The 22,107-nt window shown below is 46.4% G+C and overlaps 1 protein-coding gene across 1 annotated transcript in view; it reads left to right on the plus strand.

Annotated features, from left to right (window-relative positions):
* The window catches only part of tmem91 (transmembrane protein 91), a 45,263-nt gene that overhangs the window by 5,692 nt on the left and 17,464 nt on the right, over window positions 1-22,107 (plus strand). Inside the window, exon 3 of the mRNA XM_071360279.1 lies at window positions 7,299-9,575. Within this exon, the coding sequence (XP_071216380.1) occupies window positions 9,132-9,575 (444 nt within the window). The 5' untranslated portion in view covers window positions 7,299-9,131. The remainder of the gene's footprint in view (window positions 1-7,298; window positions 9,576-22,107) is intronic.

Below are 22,107 nucleotides of genomic sequence, written 5' to 3' on the forward strand. Positions count from 1 at the left end.
GCTATTGGACTCTGGAGCAGTGGAAACGCGTTCTCTGGAGTGATGAATCGCGCTTCACTATCTGGCAGTCCGACAGACAAATCTGGGTTTGGCTGATGCCAAGAGAACGCTACCTGCCCGGGATGCACAGTGCCAACTGTAAAGTTTGGTGGAGGAGGTATAATGGTCTGGGGCTGTTTTTCATGGTTCGGGCCCCTTAGATCCAGTGAAGGGAAATCTTAACGCTACAACATACAATGACATTCTAGATGATTCTGTGCTTCCAACTTAGTGGCAACAGTTTGGGGAAGGTCCTTTCCTGTTTCAGCATGACAATGCCCCCGTGCACAAAGCGAGGTCCACACAGAAATGGTTTGTCGATATCGTTGTGGAAGAACTTGACTGGCCTGCACAGAGTCCTGACCTCAACCCCATCGAACACCTTTGGGATGAATTGGAACGGCAACTGCGAGCCAGGCCTAATCACCCAACATCAGTGCCTGACCTCACTAATGCTCTTGTGGCTGAATGGAAGCAAGTCCCCACAGCAATGTTCCAACATCTAGTGGAAAGTCTTCCCAGAAGAGTAGAGGCTGTTATAGCAGCAAAGGGGGGGAAACCAACTCCATATTAATGCCTGTGATTTTGGAATGAGATGTTCGACAAGCAGGTGTCCACATACTTTTGGTCATATTGTGTACTTGGTATTCATATTTCATTTTTGTATTTTATTTAACATTTATTTAACTAGGCAAGTCAGTCAAGAACAAATTCTTATTTACAATGAGGGCGTACCAAAAGGCTTCCTGCAGGGACGGGGGATTAAAAATACAAAATAAAATATAAATATAGGACAAAACACACAACACAACAAGAGAGACTCCACAACACTACATAAAGAGAGACCTAAGACAACAACATAGCATGGCAGCAACACATGACAACACAGCATGGTAGCAACACAACATGACAACAACATGGTAACAGCACAAAACACGGTACAAACATTATTGGGGCAAAGACAACAACACGAAGAGCAAGAAGGTAGAGACAATACAGGTACCAGTCAAAGATTTGGACACATCTACTCATTCAAGGGTTTTTCTTTATTTTTACTATTTTCTACATTGTAGAATAATAGTGAAGACATCAAAACTATGAAATAACACATATGGAATCATGTAGTAACCAAAAAAGTGTTAAACAAATCTAATGCTATTTTATATTTGAGATTCTTGTGCAAAGCTGTCATCAAGGCAAAGGGTACTTCCTGTATATAACCATGATATTACCTGGTACTTCCTGTATATAACCAAGTTATTACCTGGTACTTCCTGTATATAGTAATGTTATTACCTGGTACTTCCTGTATACAGCCAAGATATTACCTGGTACTTCCTGTATATAACCATGTTATTACCTGGTACCCCCTGTATATAACCATGTTATTACCTGGTACTCCTGTATATAACCAAGTTATTACCTGGTACTCCCTGTATATAACCAAGTTATTACCTGGTACCCCCTGTATATAACCATGTTATTACCTGGTACTTCCTGTATATAACCATGTTATTACCTGGTACTCCTGTATATAACCATGTTTTTACCTGGTACTCCCTGTATATAACCATGTTAATACCTGGTACTCCCTGTATATAGCCATGTTATTACCTGGTACTCCTGTATATAACCATGTTATTACCTGGTACTTCCTGTATATAACCATGTTATTACCTGGTACTCCTGTATATAACCATGTTTTTACCTGGTACTCCCTGTATACTTCCTGTTTGTAACCATGTTATTACCTGGTACTTCCTGTATATAATTTATTTATTTTTTTATTTATTTATTTATTTATTTTATTTAACCTTTATTTAACCAGGTAGGCAAATTGAGAACACGTTCTCATTTACAATTGCGACCTGGCCAAGATAAAGCAAAGCAGTTCGACACATACAACAACACATAGTTACACATGGAGTAAAACAACATATAGTCAATAATACAGTGAAAAAAAAAAAAAATAAGTCTATATACAATGTGAGCAAGTGAGGTGAGATAAGGGAGGTGAAGGCAAACAAATATATGTATAAATAAATAAAAATATAAAAGGCCATGGAGGCGAAGTGAGTACAACACAGCACGTAAAATAAAAACTAAAAAAACAATGGAATGGTTGGTTTGCGGTGGAAGAAAGTGCAAAGTAGAGACAGAAATAAAGGGGTGCAAAGGAGCAAAATAAATTAATAAATAAATACAGTAGGTAAAGAGGTAGTTGTTTGGGCTAAATTGTAGATGGGTTATATACAGGTGCAGTAATCTATGAGCTGCTCTGACAGCTGGTGCTTAAAGCTAGTGAGGGAGATAGGTGTTTCCAGTTTCAGAGATTTTTGTAGTTCGTTCCAGTCATTGGCAGCAGAGAACTGGAAGGAGAGGCGTCCAAAGGAAGAATTGGTTTTGGGGGTGACTAGAGAGATATACCTGCTGGAGCGCGTGCTACAGGTAGGTGCTGCTATGGTGACCAGCGAGCTGAGATAAGGGGGGACTTTACCTAGCAGGGTCTTGTAGATGACCTGGAACCAGTGGGTTTGGCGACGAGTATGAAGCGAGGGCCAGCCAACGAGAGTGTACAGGTCGCAGTGGTGGGTAGTATATGGGGCTTTGGTGACAAAACGGATGGCACTGTGATAGACTGCATCCAATTTATTGAGTAGGGTTTTGGAGGCTATTTTGTAAATGACATCACCGAAGTCGAGGATTGGTAGGATGGTCAGTTTTACAAGGGTATGTTTGGCAGCATGAGTAAAGGATGCTTTGTTGCGGAATAGGAAGCCAATTCTAGATTTGACTTTGGATAGGAGATGTTTGATGTGAGTCTGGAAGGAGAGTTTGCAGTCTAACCAGACACCTAGGTATTTGTAGGTGTCCACATATTCTAAGTCAGAGCCGTCCAAAGTAGTGATGTTGGACAGGCGGGCAGGAGCAGGCAGCGATCGGTTGAAGAGCATGCATTTGGTTTTACTTGTATTTAAGAGCAGTTGGAGGCCACGGAAGGAGAGTTGTATGGCATTGAAGCTCGCCTGGAGGGTTGTTAACACAGTGTCAAAAGAAGGGCCAGAAGTATACAGAATAGTGTCGTCTGCGTAGAGGTGGATCAGAGAATCACCAGCAGCAAGAGCGACATCATTGATGTAAACAGAGAAGAGAGTCGGTCCAAGAATTGAACCCTGTGGCACCCCCATAGAGACTGCCAGAGGCCTGGACAACAGACCCTCCGATTTGACACACTGAACTCGATCAGAGAAGTAGTTGGTGAACCAGGCGAGGCAATCATTAGAGAAACCAAGGCTGTCGAGTCTGCCAATGAGGATGTGGTGATTGACAGAGTCAAAGGCCTTGGCCAGGTCAATGAATACGGCTGCACAGTATTGTTTCCTATCGATGGCGGTTACGATATCGTTTATGACCTTGAGCGTGGCTGAGGTGCACCCATGACCAGCTCTGAAACCAGATTGCATTGCGGAGAAGGTGTGGTGGGATTCGAAATGGTCGGTAATCTGTTTGTTGACTTGGCTTTCGAAGACCTTAGACCTTAACCATGTTATTACCTGGTACTTCCTGTATATAGCCATGTTATTACCTGGTAATTACCTGTTATTACCTGGTACTCCTGTATATAACCATGTTTTTACCTGGTACTCCCTGTATATAACCATGTTATTAACTGGTACTTCCTGTATATAGCCATGTTATTACCTGGTACTCCTGTATATAGCCATGTTATTACCTGGTACTCCTGTATATAACCATGTTTTTACCTGGTACTCCTGTATATAACCATGTTACTACCTGGTACTCCTGTATATAACCATGTTATTACCTGGTACTCCTGTATATAACCATGTTTTTACCTGGTACTCCCTGTATATAACCAAGTTATTACCTGGTACTTCCTGTATATAGCCATGTTATTACCTGGTACTTCCTGTATATAACCATGTTATTACCTGGTACTTCCTGTATATAGCCATGTTATTACCTGGTACTCCTGTATATAACCATGTTATTACCTGGTACTCCCTGTATATAACCATGTTTTTACCTGGTACTCCTGTATATAACCATGTTATTACCTGGTACTCCTGTATATAACCATGTTATTACCTGGTACTTCCTGTATATAACCATGTTATTACCTGGTACTCCTGTATATAACCATGTTTTTACCTGGTACTCCCTGTATACTTCCTGTTTATAACCATGTTACTACCTGGTACTTCCTGTTTATAACCATGTTACTACCTGGTACTTCCTGTATATAACCATGTTATTACCTGGTACTCCTGTATATAACCATGTTATTACCTGGTACTCCTGTATATAACCATGTTTTTACCTGGTACTCCTGTATATAACCATGTTATTACCTGGTACTCCCTGTATACTTCCTGTATATAACCATGTTACTACCTGGTACTTCCTGTTTATAACCATGTTACTACCTGGTACTTCCTGTATATAACCATGTTATTACCTGGTACTCCCTGTATACTTCCTGTATATAACCATGTTACTACCTGGTACTTCCTGTTTATAACCATGTTACTACCTGGTACTTCCTGTATATAACCATGTTATTACCTGGTACTCCCTGTATACTTCCTGTATATAACCATGTTACTACCTGGTACTTCCTGTTTATAACCATGTTACTACCTGGTACTTCCTGTATATAACCATGTTATTGTTACTCATTGTGGATTTATTCCTTGTGTTATTTTTCTATTATTTCTCTACTTTCTTTCTCTCTCACACACTCCACTGTTAGTCAACACCTGTGGTTTCTCTCTACGTTGTTGGGAAAGGGCTTAACACTCCACTGTTAGTCAACACCTGTGGTTTCTCTCTACGTTGTTGGGAAAGGGCTTAACACTCCACTGTTAGTCAACACCTGTGGTTTCTCTCTACGTTGTTGGGAAAGGGCTTAACACTCCACTGTTAGTCTACACCTGTGGTTTCTCTCTACGTTGTTGGGAAAGGGCTTAACACTCCACTGTTAGTCAACACCTGTGGTTTCTCTCTACGTTGTTGGGAAAGGGCTTAACACTCCACTGTTAGTCTACACCTGTGGTTTCTCTCTACGTTGTTGGGAAAGGGCTTAACACTCCACTGTTAGTCTACACCTGTGGTTTCTCTCTACGTTGTTGGGAAAGAGCCTGTAAGTTAACACTCCACTGTTAGTCTACACCTGTGGTTTCTCTCTACGTTGTTGGGAAAGGGCTTAACACTCCACTGTTAGTCTACACCTGTGGTTTCTCTCTACGTTGTTGGGAAAGGGCTTAACACTCCACTGTTAGTCTACACCTGTGGTTTACCAAGCATGTGACAAATACAATTTGATTTGATTTAGAGGGAGGTGACATCTCAGCCTTGCTCCTGCCACACTTCCCTAAAAGGGAACACGCCCGGGGTAAACATGGGGCTGCCCCAAACAGCACACTATTCCCTACATAGTAAACTTGCCCTGAGGGAGTGCACTACATAGGGAACAGGGTGACTTTTGGGACTCAGTCCCATTGTTCTCTGTCTGTCAGCCCGGCCTGGCTGTGAAACTCTGAGAGGTGTGTGTGTGTGTGTGTGTGTGTGTGTGTGTGTGTGTGTGTGTGTGTGTGTGTGTGTGTGTGTGTGTGTGTGTGTGTGTGTGTGTGTGTGTGTGTGTGTGTGTGTGTGTGCGTGCGTGCGTGCGTGCGTGTGTGTGCGTGTGTGTGTGTGTGTGTGTGTGTGTGTGGGACAGGCAAAGCGGCTGACTGTGTGTCCTGGCGTTGTGATGATGAGACAGCAGATACCTGAGAGCATTTCACACACACACACACACACACACACACACACACACACACACACACACACACACACACACACACACACACACACACACACACACACACACACACACACACACACACACGAAAGAGAGAGAGAGACATACCTTCTCTGAAACCATGTGACCCTGGACCCTGCCTGAAAGAGACAGGCCCTCAGAAACTACATAGAAACCATGTCACTAGGGCCCAGAGTTATTCCCCTAAACCATGTCATTAGGGCCCCCAGAGTTATTCCCCTAAACCATGTCACTAGGGCCCAGAGTTATTCCCCTAAACCATGTCATTAGGGCACCCAGAGTTAATCCCCTAAACCATGTCACTAGGGCCCAGAGTTATTCCCCTAAACCATGTCATTAGGGCACCCAGAGTTAATCCCCTAAACCATGTCACTAGGGCCCAGAGTTATTCCCCTAAACCATGTCACTAGGGCCCAGAGTTATTCCCCTAACTTAATGTGTGACTGTGGAGTGATCCAGCTGCTTGAGATACTGAGCACTGTCTGGCCCTGTAGTTTGAGTCTGTCCTTCCTGCTGACCTCCTTTTTCTCCCCAATTGGTAGTTACAGTCTTGTCCCATCGCTGCAACTCCCCTACGGACTCGGGAGAGGCGAAGGTCGAGAGCCATGTGTCCTCCGAAACACGACCGTGCCAAGCCGCACTGCTTCTTGACACACTGCTCGCTAAACCCGGAAACCAGCCACACCGGTGGAAACACCGTCAAGCTGGCGACCGAAATCAGCTTGCAGGCTCCAAAACGAGCGATGGGACAAGGAAATCCCGGCCAGCCAAACCCTCCTTTAACCCGGACGACCCTGGGCCAATTGTGTGCCGCCTCATGGATCTCCCAGTCACGGCCGGCTCTGACACAGCCCGGGATCGAACCCAGGTCTGAAGTGCCACCTCTAGCACTAGCCACACAGTGCCTTAGACCGCTGCGCCACTCGGGAGGCCCATCCTGCTGCATCACTGAGGGCTATTTGAAGTGGCTCTTGGGTCCTGATTTTCCGTCGCTGTCGGTTCGTAGGCTGCTGTTGAAATAGAACGAGGATACCTTTTCACTAACCTAACGTAGTTACGAGGTAAAATAAACGCTTGAGCGGAGTCTCCACATCAACAACAAAAAAATGTCAGAGGAAATTGAAAATTTGGTTGAAAATCCTTGTAAACCGTAAACATCTGGTCTTTAACACTGACAGCACCTGGCCACCTAGCATCATGGCATCTCTCCGACTCACTCCCCCCCAAAAATAGACTGTGACACTATAAGACACAAGGGTACGAACCTGTTTGGCACCACCGAACCATTCACTCAGAATATATTACACTACGACTCCTATCGAGACAGAACACAGTGTGTGCAGAGACAAAGTGTTAGAAACTGAGGAGGCTAAAAAATGTTCTAAATCTGTGACCTTGTTCCCTTTGTTGGCAGAGCTGCACCTCGTCGACAGAGGACTATAAGGCGACCCACCAAAACGACTGGCTGGCTGACCGACCGACCGACTCCTTCCCTTTGGCTTTACTGAACGGGACCCTGGTCACAGAGGAGCAGCGAGGTGGCAGATACATGTCCCTCAGGAGTACTCCTGTCCTACATGCGTAGCTGTGGACGAGCAGCGAGCAGCGAGCAGCGAGCAGCGAAACACACAGCCAATAAATCAATAGCCGGGACCTCCATTACCACCCCCGGACAGCCGTGGAGGACAGCCCTGGAGGACAGCCCCTGGAGGACAGCCCTGGAAGACAGCCCTAGAGGACAGCCCTAGAGGACAGCCGTGGAGGACAGCCCTAGAGGACAGCCCTAGAGGACAGCCCTAGAGGACAGCCGTGGAGGACAGCCCTAGTTCTGGACCCTTTCTAACCGTCAACACAAGACAAGGGTGTTCTGACTGGCCTGGTGTCCCGAGGACGGACGACTGGTCGTGGTCCCTCTGCTCAATACACCGGAATACACTGGAATACAATACACCGGAATACACCGGAATACAATACACCGGAATACAATACACCTGAATGCAGCTAAAAACAGAAAAACCCACAATGACCGCTTGAAAATACTTATTTTATAGTTATTTTCTCTCTCCGCTTATTTCTAGACCTTCAAGTCCTTGTCTTTTCATTCATCCAGGTTTTTACACAGGAAGAAAATAACATGTGTATAAGCCTCCACAGCATTGTCCATGCTGCTTTGTGAGGATTATTAAGTCTTGACGTTTGACAATTATAGGGAAATGGAATTCAGGCTTTAAAACCTTGTCCCAATATTTCCCATGTCCTCTGTCGCTATATTAATCAAGGTAGTCCATGTTCAGAGTGTTATATGAGACAGAGCAACAATAGCATATTCATGACCGTATACACACTGCATCGTGTGAGAGGAGAGACAAGGGCCCGTGATCCACCAGCCCCTGGAACAAATCATATCTGACGTGTGAACAGAAAAAGAGGAGAGAAGATCTTCAACACAACAGAACCCAACAGAACAGAACCTAACACAAGAGAACACAACACAAGAGAACACAACACAACAGAACCCAACAGAACACAACAGAACCCAACACAACAGAACCCAACAGAACCCAACAGAACACAACACAACAGAACACAACAGAACCCAACACAACAGAACCCAACAGAACACAACACAACACAACAGAACACAACCCAACACAACAGAACCCAACAGAACACAACCTGACAGAACACAACAGAACACAACACAAGAGAACACAAGAGAACCCAACACAACAGAACCCAACACAAGATAATACAACAGAACACAACAGAACCCAACACAACAGAACACAACAACAGAACACAACACAACAGAACCCAAGACAACAGAACACAACAACAGAACCCAACACAACAGAACACAACAACAGAACCCAACACAACAGAACACAACAACAGAACACAACAACAGAACCCAACACAACAGAACCCAACACAGAGAAGAGGTCTGGGGACTAAGGATACCATCATGATTTGTGCTTCTCTCTATCGGTTTGAGAAATGTAATAAGAGACCCATTGAAACTAATTGGATTGAACATGGATTACCAGTGTACTCCTAAAGCCAGCGAGGCAGCGGCAGATTTCTCTTAAATCCAAAAGAACACCTTTCAGGGACGCGTTCTCTTTTTTATCTGCAAGATCGATTTCCAGACCACTGATTGGTTGATGTGGTGGCTTCCTTCCCGGCCAGGTTATCGGCTGCGTTAGCTATCTACCAGAACAGACCGGAGAGAGAGAGAGAGAGAGGGATGGAGAGTCTGGACGAACTAGAGCACCCTCTCCTAGGAAAGGAGAGCCCCAAGGCAGATCCCCGAGGCCTGGGTACTACCCGCCTGTTCAACGGTGTCCTGATGAGGTGTGAGGAGGATAAGACACTGCCGCTGGGCTGGAGGGTGTACTGCGGGGGGGCAGGAGAACATGGACCAGGGGAGCTCGGACACCAGCAGGTCCAGCAGCAGCTGTTAGACCCTTGCTCCCTCCCCAGCACTCTGGAGACCCTGTACCCACCGGCTCCTCTCTGGGGCCACCCTGATGCCACGGGCCTGGGGAACAAGGACTACTTGGAGACCACGTTTGTGGACATCTACCCCGAGTCACCGCTGGAGAGGAAACTGTTTGCAGAGAGCCAACAGGACCTTCACTCTGTCTTCTACAGCCTAGAGGACGAAGACGATCTGCTGCCCGACTACGAGGTGAGAAATGATCTCATTTTGGCACGGACAGTAGAGCATGATGCTTGCAAATGCTAAGAATCGTAGGTTCGATTCCTGCTGCCCCCCCCCCCCCCCCAATACATAAAATGTATGCATGAAAGTCCCTTTGGATTAAATATATCTTCTAAATGCCATATACTATATTACTCTACAAAATTATAACGCAACATGTTGGTCCAATGTTTCATGAGCAGAAATGGAAGAAATGTTGTTACTATAAAATATTGTGAACAAATTAGTTTCCATCCCTGTTAGTGAGCATTTCTCCTTTTCCAAGAGAACCCATCCACCTGACAGGTGTGGCATATCAAGATGCTGATTAAACAGCATGATCATTACACAGGTGCACCTTGTGCTGGGGACAGTAAAAGGCCACTCTAAAATGTGGAGTATTGTCACAAAACACAATGACACAGATTTGTCTACGTTTTTTTGGGAGAGCGTGCAATTGGCATGCTGACTGCAGGAATGTCCACCAGAGCTGTTGCCAGATAATTGAATGTTAATTTCTCTACCATAAGCCGCCTCCAACATAATTTTAGAGAATTTGGCAGTACGTCCAACCGGCCTTACAACCGCAGACCACGTGTAACCCCCCCCAGCCCAGGACCTCCACATCTGGCTTCTTCTGAGACCAGCCTCGCACACAACCGGGAGAATTTCTCCACAAACTGTCAGAAACCGTCTCAGGGAAGCTCACCTGTCAGCTCGTTGTCCTCACCAGAGTCTTGACCTGACTACAGATCGGCTTCGTAACTGACTTCAGTGGGCAAATGCTCACCTTCGACGGCCACTGGCAACGCTGGAGAAGTGTGCTCTTCACGGATGAATCCCGGTTTCAACTGTACTGTACTGTATCGTTGTGTGGGCGAGCGGTATGCTGATGTCAAAGTTGTGAACAAATCAAAGTGTATTTGTCACGTGCGCCGAATACAACAGGTGTAGTAGACCTTACAGTGAAATGCTTACTTACAGGCCCTAACAAACAGTGCAATTTTTAAGTAAAAAATAGCCATTAGGTGAAGAAATAAAAACAACAGTAAAAAGACAGTGAAAATAACAGTAGAGAGGCTACATACAGTAGAGAGGCTATATACAGTAGTGAGGCTATATACAGTAGAGAGGCTATATACAGTAGAGAGGCTATATACAGTAGAGAGGCTATATACAGTAAAGAGGCTACATACAGTAGTGAGGCTATATACAGTAGAGAGGCTATATACAGTAGAGATGCTATATACAGTAGAGAGGCTACATACAGACACGGTTAGTCGGGCCAATTGAGGTAGTATGCACACGAATGTATAGTTAAAGTGACTATGCATATATGATAAACAGAGAGTAGCAGCAGCGTAAAAGATGGGTTGGGGGGGCACACAATGCAAATAGTCTGGGTAGTCATTTAATTACCTGTTCAGGAGTCTTATGGCTTTGGGGTAAAAACTGTTGAGAAGCCTTTTTGTCCTAGACTTGGCACTCTGGTACCGCTTGCCATGCGGTAGTAGAGAGAACAGTCTATGACTGGGGTGGCTGGGGTCTTTGACAATTTTTAGGGCCTTCCTCTGACACCGCCCGGTGTAGAGGTCCTGGATGGCAGGAAGCTTGGCCCCAGTGATGTACTGGGCCGTACGCATTACCCTCTGTAGCGCCTTACGGTCGGATGCCGAGCAGTTGCCGTACCAGGCGGTGATGCAACCAGTCAGGATGCTCTCGATGTTACAGCCGTAGAACCTTTTGAGAATCTCAGGATCCATGCCAAATCCTTTTAGTTTCCTGAGGGGGAATAGGTTTTGCCGTGCCCTCTTCACGACTGTCTTGGTGTGTTTGGACCATTCTAGTTTGTTGTTGATGTGGACACCAAGGAACTTGAAGCACTCAACCTGCTCCACTACAGCCCCGTCGATGACAATGAGGGCGTGCTCAGTCCTCCTTTTTGTGTAGTCCACAATCATCTCCTTTGTCTTGATTATGTTGAGGGAGAGGTTGTTATTCTGGCACCACCTGGCCAGGTCTCTGACTTCCTCCCCATAGGCTGTCTCGTCATTGATCAGGCCTACCACTGTTGTGTCGTCTGCAAAATGAATGATGGTGTTGGAGTCATGCCTGGCCATGCAGCCGTGGGTGAACAGGGAGTACAGGAGGGGACTGAGCACGCACCCCTGAGGGGCTCCAGTGTTGAGGATCAGCGTGGCAGATGTGTTGCTACCTACCCTCACCATCTGGGTGCGGCCTATCAGGAAGTCCAGGATCCAGCTGCAGAAGGAGATGTTTAGTCCCAGGATCCTTAGCTTAGTGATGAGATTTGAGTGTACTATGGTGTTGAACGCTGAGCTGTAGTCAATGAATAGCATTCTCACGTAGGTGTTCCTTTTGTCCAGGTGGGAAAGGGCAGTGTGGAGTGCAATAGAGATTGCATCATCTGTGGATCTGTTTGGGCGGTATGCAAATTGGAGTGGGTCTAGGGTTTCTGGGATGATGGTGTTGATGTGAGCCATGACCAGCCTTTCGAAGCACTTTATGGCTACGGACGTGAGTGCTACGGGTCTGTAGTCATTTAGGCAGGTTGCCTTAGTGTTCTTGGGCACAGAGACTATGGTGGTCTGCTTGAAACATGTTGGTATTACAGACTCATTCAGGGACATGTTGAACATGTCAGTGAAGACACCTGCCAGTTGGTCAGCGCATGCTCGGAGTACACGTTCTGGTAATCCGTCTGGCCCCGCGGCCTTGTGAATGTTGGCCTGTTTAAAGGTCTTACTCACGTTGGCTACGGAGAGCGTGATCACACAGTCGTCCGGAACAGCTGATGCTCTCATGCATGCCTCAGTGTTGCCTCGAAGCGAGCGTAGAAGTGATTTAGCTCATCTGGTAGGCTTGTGTCACTGGGCAGCTCGCGGCTGTGCCTTTGTTAGCTGTGATAGTTTGCAAGCCGGTGTAGTACGATTCAATCTTAGCCCTGTATTGGTGCTTTTCCTGTTTGATGGTTCGTCGGAGGGCATAGCGGGATTTCTTATAAGTTACCGGGTTAGAGTCCTGCCCCTTGAAAGCGGCAGCTCTACCCTTCAGCTCAGTGTGAATGTTGCCTGTAATCCATGGCTTCTGGTTGGGGTATGTACGTACAGTCACTGTGGGGACGACGTCCTCAATGCACTTATTAATAAAGCCAGTGACTGATGTGGCGTACACCTCAATGCCATCGGAAGAATCCCGGAACATATTCCAGTCTGTAGCAAAACAGTCCTGTAGTTTAGCATCTGCTTCATCTGACCACTTTTTTATAGACCGAGTCACTGGTACTTCCTGCAGCCAATGTACTGACTCAGCCTTAGTGTGTCTGGACACCTTCATTATACTCCAAACACCAGAGGTTCCTCCAGCAGCCAATGTACTGACTCAGCCTTAGTGCGTCTGGACACCTTCATTACGACCCAAACACCAGAGGTTCCTCCAGCAGCCAATGCACTGACTCAGCCTTAGTGCGTCTGGACACCTTCATTATACTCCAAACACCAGAGGTTCCTCCAGCAGCCAATGCACTGACTCAGCCTTAGTGCGTCTGGACACCTTCATTATACTCCAAACACCAGAGGTTCCTCCAGCAGCCAATGCACTGACTCAGCCTTAGTGTGTCTGGACACCTTCATTATACTCCAAACACCAGAGGTTCCTCCAGCAGCCAATGCACTGACTCAGCCTTAGTGTGTCTGGACACCTTCATTATACTCCAAACACTAAGAAGGCCTCTGTAAAACATAGGTACTCCATCCCTAGAAATCTAGCTACTATCAACCAAAAATAAAGCCTTCTTTAATCCTAATCCCCCAACCTTCTGTAATACCAGACCTGCCACCTCTCTCCAAGCAACATTTTTCGGTCCATAAAGCAACCTTTGAATAAACTGAAGCCGGAAAGCAGCAGCCCTACTAGCAAGATGTACAAGACCTTGTCCCCTTTCCTCTTTTGACAAATACAAAACACTTTGTCACACCCTGATCTGTTTCACCTGTCTTTGTGATTGTCTCCACCCCCTCCAGGTGTTGCCCATCTTCCCCATTATGCCCTGTGTATTTATACCTGTGTTCTCTGTTTGTCTGTTGCCAGTTCGTCTTGTTTGTCAAGTCAACCAGCGTTTTGTGTCTCAGCTCCTGCTTTTCCCTAGTCTCTCTTTTCTCTGCCTCCTGGTTTGACCCTTGCCTGTCCTGACTGAGCCCGCCTGCCTGACCACAATGCCTGCCCCTGACCCTGAGCCTGCCTGCCGTCTGGTACCGTTGCCCCACCTCTGGTTTACTGACCCCTCAACCAGTGCTCACAGGCAACTTCACAGAAACAAGATCCCACAAAACACAGTAGGGAAATAGCTGCCTAAATATGATCACTAATCAGAGACAACGATAAACAGCTGCCTCTGACTGGGAACCATACCAGGCCAACATAGAAATAAAACCCCCTAGATAGGAACACCCCCCTCTAACCAAAATAGAGAATAAAAAAGGCTTTCTATGGTCAGGGCGTGACCGTCATCCCCGAGTTCGCCCTGTACCCTCATCCCCGAGGTACACTCCAATATACTTAAAACCTCCCTTACACCATTCCAGCCTCCTGGAAAAGCCATGATCCCTCCAGACCATTCCCCTAAACCGATCAACCATGAGATCACAAACTATCCACCTCTGCTTGATTTTTCACAAAAATAACTCCATCATCAGCATAGGCTGAGAGACGACTAGGAGGAATATCCTCTGAAAGGTATTTAGTAGTGGTTCTATAGTGATGGCATTTAACATTCCTGACAAAGAACACCCCTGCCTAATACCTCTACACGCTTTTAAAAAGGAGCACTGAAGCCACCGTTAACTTTCAATGTCACCGTATATCACCCTGATCACGGTAATAAAACCAGAGCTGAAACCAAAAGCCTCCAAAGTGGCCACAGAGGTATTGATGTTCAACTCGGTCAAATGCCTTTTCCTGATGAATTGAAATGAGACCAGCATCCAAACCCAATAGCCCTAGAGACGTCTCAAAAAATCCAGAATCAGGGAAATGTTATCCCCTATCTGCCTGCCGGGAACACAGTAGGACTGGTCCGTGTGTATGATGTGCCCCATCACCTCCCTCAGCCTGGTGGACAAAGCCTTGGACAGGAGCTTATAATCAGTGCACATTAAGGCCACCGGCCTCCAGTTCTTCACCTCCCTATGGTAGCCCTTTTTTGGCAGTAGGGTGAGGACAGCCCTCCTGCAGCTTATCGGTAGTAACCCTCCAGTCAAACTATTGTTAACTACTGCTAGCCAAACCTCTCCCAACATGGCCCGAAGAAAAACCAGAAGAAAAATGTACACGAGGCATCCATTTCAGAGATTCCCTGAAACGTACTTCTTACCAATTTCCCATGTGCTCTGATAACCAGCAGGTCTGCCAATGCAGCTATTTTTTCTCTTGAGGGTCCTCAGTAAGGTCTCTTCTCTCCTGTGGTCTCAACCAACGTCAGTAGTTCCTCTAGCTCAGAGTCCAGGGCGGTCATTGATCTGGCGATGTCTCTGGTGACATTTGTGTAGTGATTACAGAATTGTTGAATCTGGATTTTCCCTTTATCCCACCACTGTTGTAGAGATACAATACTGTCCTCTTCAGACTTCCACCTCTCCCAGAAAAAACTAAAACATTTCCTGAAGTGAGCATCATTCAATAAAGTTATATTAAAATGCCAGGATGTACTTGTGGGTTTTACAGCGTTAATGTACACCACCTCTGTTTTTTTTTATTTCACCTTTATTTAACCAGGTTAACTAGTTGAGAACAAGTTCTCATTTACAACTGCGACTTGGCCAAGATAAAGCAAAGCAGTGCGACACAAACAACAACACAGAATTACACATGGAATAAACAAGCGTACAGTCAATAACACAATAGAAAAAAAGAAAGTCTATATACAGTGTGTGCAAATGGCGTGAGGAGGTAAGGCAATAAATAGGCCATAGTAGCGAAGTAATTACAATTTAGCAGATTAACACTGGAGTGATAAATGAGCAGATGATGATGTGCAAGTAGAGATACTGGTGTGCAAAAGAGCAGAAAAGTAAATAAAAACAATATGGGGATGAGGTAGGTAGATTGGCTGGGCTATTTACAGATGGACTATGTACAACTGCAGCGATCAGTTAGCTGATCAGATAGCTGCTGTTTAAAGTTAGTGAGGGAAATATAAGTCTCCAGCTTCAGTGATTTTTGCAATTCATTCCAGTCATTGGCAGCAGAGAACTGGAAGGAAAGGCAGCCAAAGGAGGTGTTGGCTTTTGGGGATGACCAGTGAGATAGACCTGCTGGAGCGCATGCTACGGGTGGGTGTTGTTATGGTGACCAGTGAGCTGAGATAAGGCGGAGCTTTACCTAGCAGAGACTTATAGATGACCTGGAGCCAGTGGGTCTGGCGACGAATATGTAGCGAGGGCCAGCCGACGAGAGCGTACAGGTCACAGTGGTACTAAACAATGATCAGACAATCCCACTGGGGTTTTATCACACTGGATTTACAGACCTGAGATTGATGCTCAAAACAATATAACCTGTCTAACCTCTAGATGGTGTTCTCTCTCACGTTAGACCATGTGTTCTGTCTCGTACCTCCATGTTAGCTCCAAACATCACACAGTGTTACAATACAACCTGTCTAACCTGGTCAGAGAGATGGTGTTCTCTCTCACGTTAGACCATGTGTTCTGTCTCGTACCTCCATGTTAGCTCCAAACATCACACAGTGTTACAATACAACCTGTCTAACCTGGTCAGAGAGATGGTGTTCTCTCTCACGTTAGACCATGTGTTCTGTCTCGTACCTCCATGTTGGCTCCAAACATCACACAGTGTTACAATACAACCTGTCTAACCTGGTCAGAGAGATGGTGTTCTCTCTCACGTTAGACCATGTGTTCTGTCTCGTGCCTCCATGTTGGCTCCAAACATCACACAGTGTTACAATAAAACCTATCTAACATGGTCAGAGAGATGGTGTTCTCTCTCACATTAGACCATGTGTTCTGTCTCGTACCTCCATGTTGGCTCCAAATATCACACAGTGTTACAATACAACCTGTCTAACCTGGTCAGAGAGATGGTGTTCTCTCTCACATTAGACCATGTGTTCTGTCTCGTGCCTCCATGTTGGCTCCAAACATCACACAGTGTTACAATAAAACCTATCTAACATGGCCAGAGAGATGGTGTTCTCTCTCACATTAGACCATGTGTTCTGTCTCGTACCTCCATGTTGGCTCCAAACATCACACAGTGTTACAATAAAACCTATCTAACAAATCAAATCAAATCAAATTTTATTAGTCACATACACATGGTTAGCAGATGTTAATGCGAGTGTAGCGAAATGCTTGTGCTTCTAGTTCCGACAATGCAGTAATAACCAACAAGTAATCTAACCTAACAATTCCACAACTACTACCTTATACACACACACAAGTGTAAAGGGATAAAGAATATGTACATAAAGATATATGAATGAGTGGTGGTACAGAACGGCATGGCAAGATGCAGTAGATGGTATAGAGTACGGTATATACATATGAGATGAGTACTGTAGGGTATGTAAACATAAACTGGCATAGTTTAAAGTGGCTAGTGGTACATGTATTACATAAAGATGGCAAGATGCAGTAGATGATATAGAGTACAGTATATACATATGAGATGGGTAATGTAGGGTATGTAAACATTATATTAAGTGGCATTGTTTAAAGTGGCTAGTGGTACATTTTTACATAATTTCCATCAATTCCCATTTTTAAAGTGGCTGGAGTTGAGTCAGTATGTTGGCAGCGGCCGCTAAATGTTAGTGGTGGCTGTTTAACAGTCTGATGGCCTTGAGATAGAAGCTGTTTTTCAGTCTCTCGGTCCCTGCTTTGATGCACCTGTACTGACCTCGCCTTCTGGATGATAGCGGGGTGAACAGGCAGTGGCTTGGGTGGTTGTTGTCCTTGATGATCTTTATGGCCTTCCTGTGACATCGGGTGGTGTAGGTGTCCTGGAGGGCAGGTAGTTTGCCCCCGGTGGTGCGTTCTGCAGACCTCACTACCCTCTGGAGAGCCTTACGGTTGTGGGCGGAGCAGTTGCCGTACCAGGCGGTGATACAGCCCGACAGGATGCTCTCGATTGTGCATCTGTAGAAGTTTGTGAGTGCTTTTGGTGACAAGCCGAATTTCTTCAGCCTCCTGAGGTTGAAGAGGCGCTGCTGCGCCTTCTTCACAACGCTGTCTGTGTGGGTGGACCAATTCAGTTTGTCCGTGATGTGTACACCGAGGAACTTAAAACTTTCCACCTTCTCCACTACTGACCCGTTGATGTGGATAGGGGGGTGCTCCCTCTGCTGTTTCCTGAAGTCCACAATCATCTCCTTTGTTTTGTTGACGTTGAGTGTGAGGTTATTTTCCTGACACCACACTCCGAGGGCCCTCACCTCCTCCCTGTAGGCCGTCTCGTCGTTGTTGGTAATCAAGCCTACCACTGTAGTGTCATCCGCAAACTTGATGATTGAGTTGGAGGCGTGCATGGCCACGCAGTCGTGGGTGAACAGGGAGTACAGGAGAGGGCTCAGAACGCACCCTTGTGGGGCCCCAGTGTTGAGGATCAGCGGGGTGGAGATGTTGTTACCTACCCTCACCACCTGGGGGCGGCCCGTCAGGAAGTCCAGGACCCAGTTGCACAGGGCGGGGTCGAGACCCAGGGTCTCGAGCTTGATGACGAGTTTGGAGGGTACTATGGTGTTAAATGCTGAGCTGTAATCGATGAACAGCATTCTCACATGGGTATTCCTCTTGTCCAGATGGGTTAGGGCAGTGTGCAGTGTGGTTGCGATTGCGTCGTCTGTGGACCTATTGGGTCGGTAAGCAAATTGGAGTGGGTGTAGGGTGTCCGGTAGGGTGGAGGTGATATGGTCCTTGACTAGTCTCTCAAAGCACTTCATGATGACGGAAGTGAGTGCTACGGGGCGGTAGTCGTTTAGCTCAGTTACCTTAGCTTTCTTGGGAACAGGAACAATGGTGGCCCTCTTGAAGCATGTGGGAACAGCAGACTGGGATAAGGATTGATTGAATATGTCCGTAAACACACCAGCCAGCTGGTCTGCGCATGCTCTGAGGACGCGGCTGGGAATGCCGTCTGGGCCTGCAGCCTTGCGAGGGTTAACACGTTTAAATGTTTTACTCACCTCGGCTGCAGTGAAGGAGAGCCCGCAGGTTTTGGTAGGGGGCCGTGTCAGTGGCACTGTATTGTCCTCAAAGCGGGCAAAAAAGTTGTTTAGCCTGTCTGGGAGCAAGACATCCTGGTCCGCGACGGGGCTGGTTTTCTTTTTGTAATCCGTGATTGACTGTAGACCCTGCCACATACCTCTTGTGTCTGAGCTGTTGAATTGCGACTCGATTTTGTCTCTGTACTGGGACTTAGCCTGTTTGATTGCCTTGCGGAGAGAATAGCTACACTGTTTGTATTCGGTCATGCTTCCGGTCACCTTGCCCTGGTTAAAAGCAGTGGTTCGCGCTTTCAGTTTCACGCGAATGCTGCCGTCAATTCACGGTTTCTGGTTTGGGAATGTTTTAATCGTTGCTGTGGGTACGACATCGTCAATGCACTTCCTAATGAACTCGCTCACCGAATCAGCATATTCGTCAATATTGTTGTTGGACGCAATGCGGAACATATTCCAATCCGCGTGATCGAAGCAGTCTTGAAGCGTGGATTCAGATTGGTCGGACCAGCGTTGAACAGACCTGAGCGCGGGAGCTTGTTGTTTTAGTTTCTGTTTGTAGGCTGGAATCAACAAAATGGAGTCGTGGTCAGCTTTTCCGAAAGGGGGGCGGGGGAGGGCCTTATATGCGTCGCGGAAATTAGTATAACAATGATCTAGGGTTTTTCCAGCCCTGGTAGCACAATCGATATGCTGATAGAATTTAGGGAGTTTTGTTTTTAGATTAGCCTTGTTAACATGGTCAGAGAGATGGTGTTCTCTCTCACATTAGACCATGTGTTCTGTCTCGTACCTCCATGTTGACTCCAAACATCACACAGTGTTACAATAATAAGGCGTTTTTAAAAACTCCTTGAGGCTATATGAAGTTCTTTGTGGTTTCTATCTTTATCACTGACTGTGCAGTTAAAATCCATCGCTTTAACTTTTAATAACCTCCCCTCCACTGTCACGATCGTCGTAGTGAGGAGACCAAAGCGCAGTGTGACGTGAAGACATATTTTTAATACAAGACGACAAAACACGAAGAACACTAAACAAACTAACAAAATAACAAAACGAACGTGAACGCTATAAACACTGAGTGCAGACATGCAACATCAACATAGACAATAACCCACAAACCAAACTGGAAAATGGCAACTTAAATAGGATCCCCAATCAGAGGCAACGATAAACAGCTGCCTCTGATTGGGAACCAATCAAGGCCACCATAGACCTACATAATGCCTAGACTACACACACACACCTAGACATACCAAAACCCTAGACAAGACAAAAACACACATACCACCCTCGTCACACCCTGACCTAACCAAAATAATAAAGAAAACAAAGAATACTAAGGTCAGGGCGTGACAGTACCCCCCACCCCAAAGGTGCGGACTCCGGCCGCAAAAACCTGACTCTAAAGGGGAGGGTCCGGGTGGGCCTTCTTCACGGCGGCGGCTCGGGTGCGGGACTTGGACCCTGCTCCACCTCAGTCTTGGCCCACTTTGGTGGCACCTCTGGAGCGGGGACCCTTGCAGCGGGCCCCGGACTGAAGACCATCGTAGAGGGCGCCACTGGACGGAAGGGCGCCTCTGGACTGAGGGGCAGATCTGGCAGCTCCGGACAGGAGGGCGACTCTGGCAGCTCCGGACAGGAGGGCGACTCTGGCAGCTCCGGACAGGAGGGCGACTCTGGCAGCTCCGGACAGGAGGGCGGCTCTGGCAGCTCCTGACTGACGGGCGGCTCTGGCAGCTCCTGACTGACGGGCGGCTCTGGCAGCTCCTGACTGACGGGCGGCTCTGGCCTGCCGAGGCGCACTGTAGGCCTGGTGCGTGGTGCCTGAACTGGTGGTACCGGGCTGAGGACACGCACCTCAGCGCGAGTGCGAGGAGCAAGGACAGGGCATACTGGACCCTGGAGGCGCACTGGAGGTCTAGAGTGTATAGCTGACACAACCCGTCCTGGCTGGACGTTTATTTTTGCCCTGCAAATGCTGGCACAGGACGTACTGGGCTGTGCACTCACCGGAGACACAGTACGCAAGGTATGCAAGGGAATACTAAGGTCAGGGAGTGACATCCACTACCTCTTCAACCTCACATGACAAAGGCGAAAACCCTTTTGAGAACAGGATGGCCACACCCCCACTTTTTGAGCTTAAAAAAAAAAAATTACACACCGCTATCCCCCCCTTTCCCTTCATTAACTCTATGTCTCTTTTCTTAACATCTCTCGCTCCATTTACGTTTAAAGAAGAAATCTTAAAACTGCTCATGGCTGGAGGAAAACTACACAGGAAGAGACAGAAAACACGTCTCTTTACAGGAAGAGACAGAAAACACATCTCTTTACAGGAAGAGACAGAAAACACATCTCTTTACAGGAAGAGACAGAAAACACGTCTCTTTACGGAGTTAAGGCTACAACTGAACTTTTCCATTTCCTTTAGAATTTAAATCGCGTGTCTCGTGACAACTTTCTTGAGTCTAGCGATTTCAGGGCTTGTCAAACCTCCCCCCGTTATTTATTTTAACATCAGAAACCGATTCTGCTGATTCAATAAACAAATCACTTTCAGGAAGAAAAAAACATCTGTTACATTATAATCCTGCATATATTTCTTCCCTTTTTGTCGATTTTCAGAAATTGACGTACCTTCTCAATCCCATACCTCCCTTCCACCCCATTTCTCTCGCTAGTTTGTTGTGATGCGTCAGATGACTCACTCTCACTGTCCTGACCAGAGGGAAAATTCCAACACCTCTACTTCCTGTTTATCCTCAACTGATTTATCATCTCTACTTCCTGTTTATCCTCAACTGATTTATCACCTCTACTTCCTGTGTATCCTCAACTGATTTATCATCTCTACTTCCTGTTTATCCTCAACTGATTTATCATCTCTACTTCCTGTTTATCCTCAACTGATTTATCACCTCTACTTCCTGTTTATCCTCAACTGATTTATCATCTCTACTTCCTGTTTATCCTCAACTGATTTATCAAGAAAACAGCTGTGTCACGACTTCCGCCGAAGTCGGCTCCTCTCCTTGTTCGGGCGACGTTCGGCGGTCGACGTCACCGGCTTTCTAGCCATCGCCGCTCCATTTTTTCATTGTTCCATTTGTTTGGTCTTGTTCCCTGCACACCTGGTTTTCATTCCCCAATCACTCTGCATGTATTTATTCCTCTGTTCCCCCCCATGTCTTTGTGTGAAATTGTTTTTGTCGTGTTTCGTGTTACGCGCCAGGCTGGGTTTTCCCCTGT

This window comes from Salvelinus alpinus, chromosome 22 (assembly GCF_045679555.1).
Source record: "Salvelinus alpinus chromosome 22, SLU_Salpinus.1, whole genome shotgun sequence".
Taxonomy (NCBI): domain Eukaryota; kingdom Metazoa; phylum Chordata; class Actinopteri; order Salmoniformes; family Salmonidae; genus Salvelinus; species Salvelinus alpinus.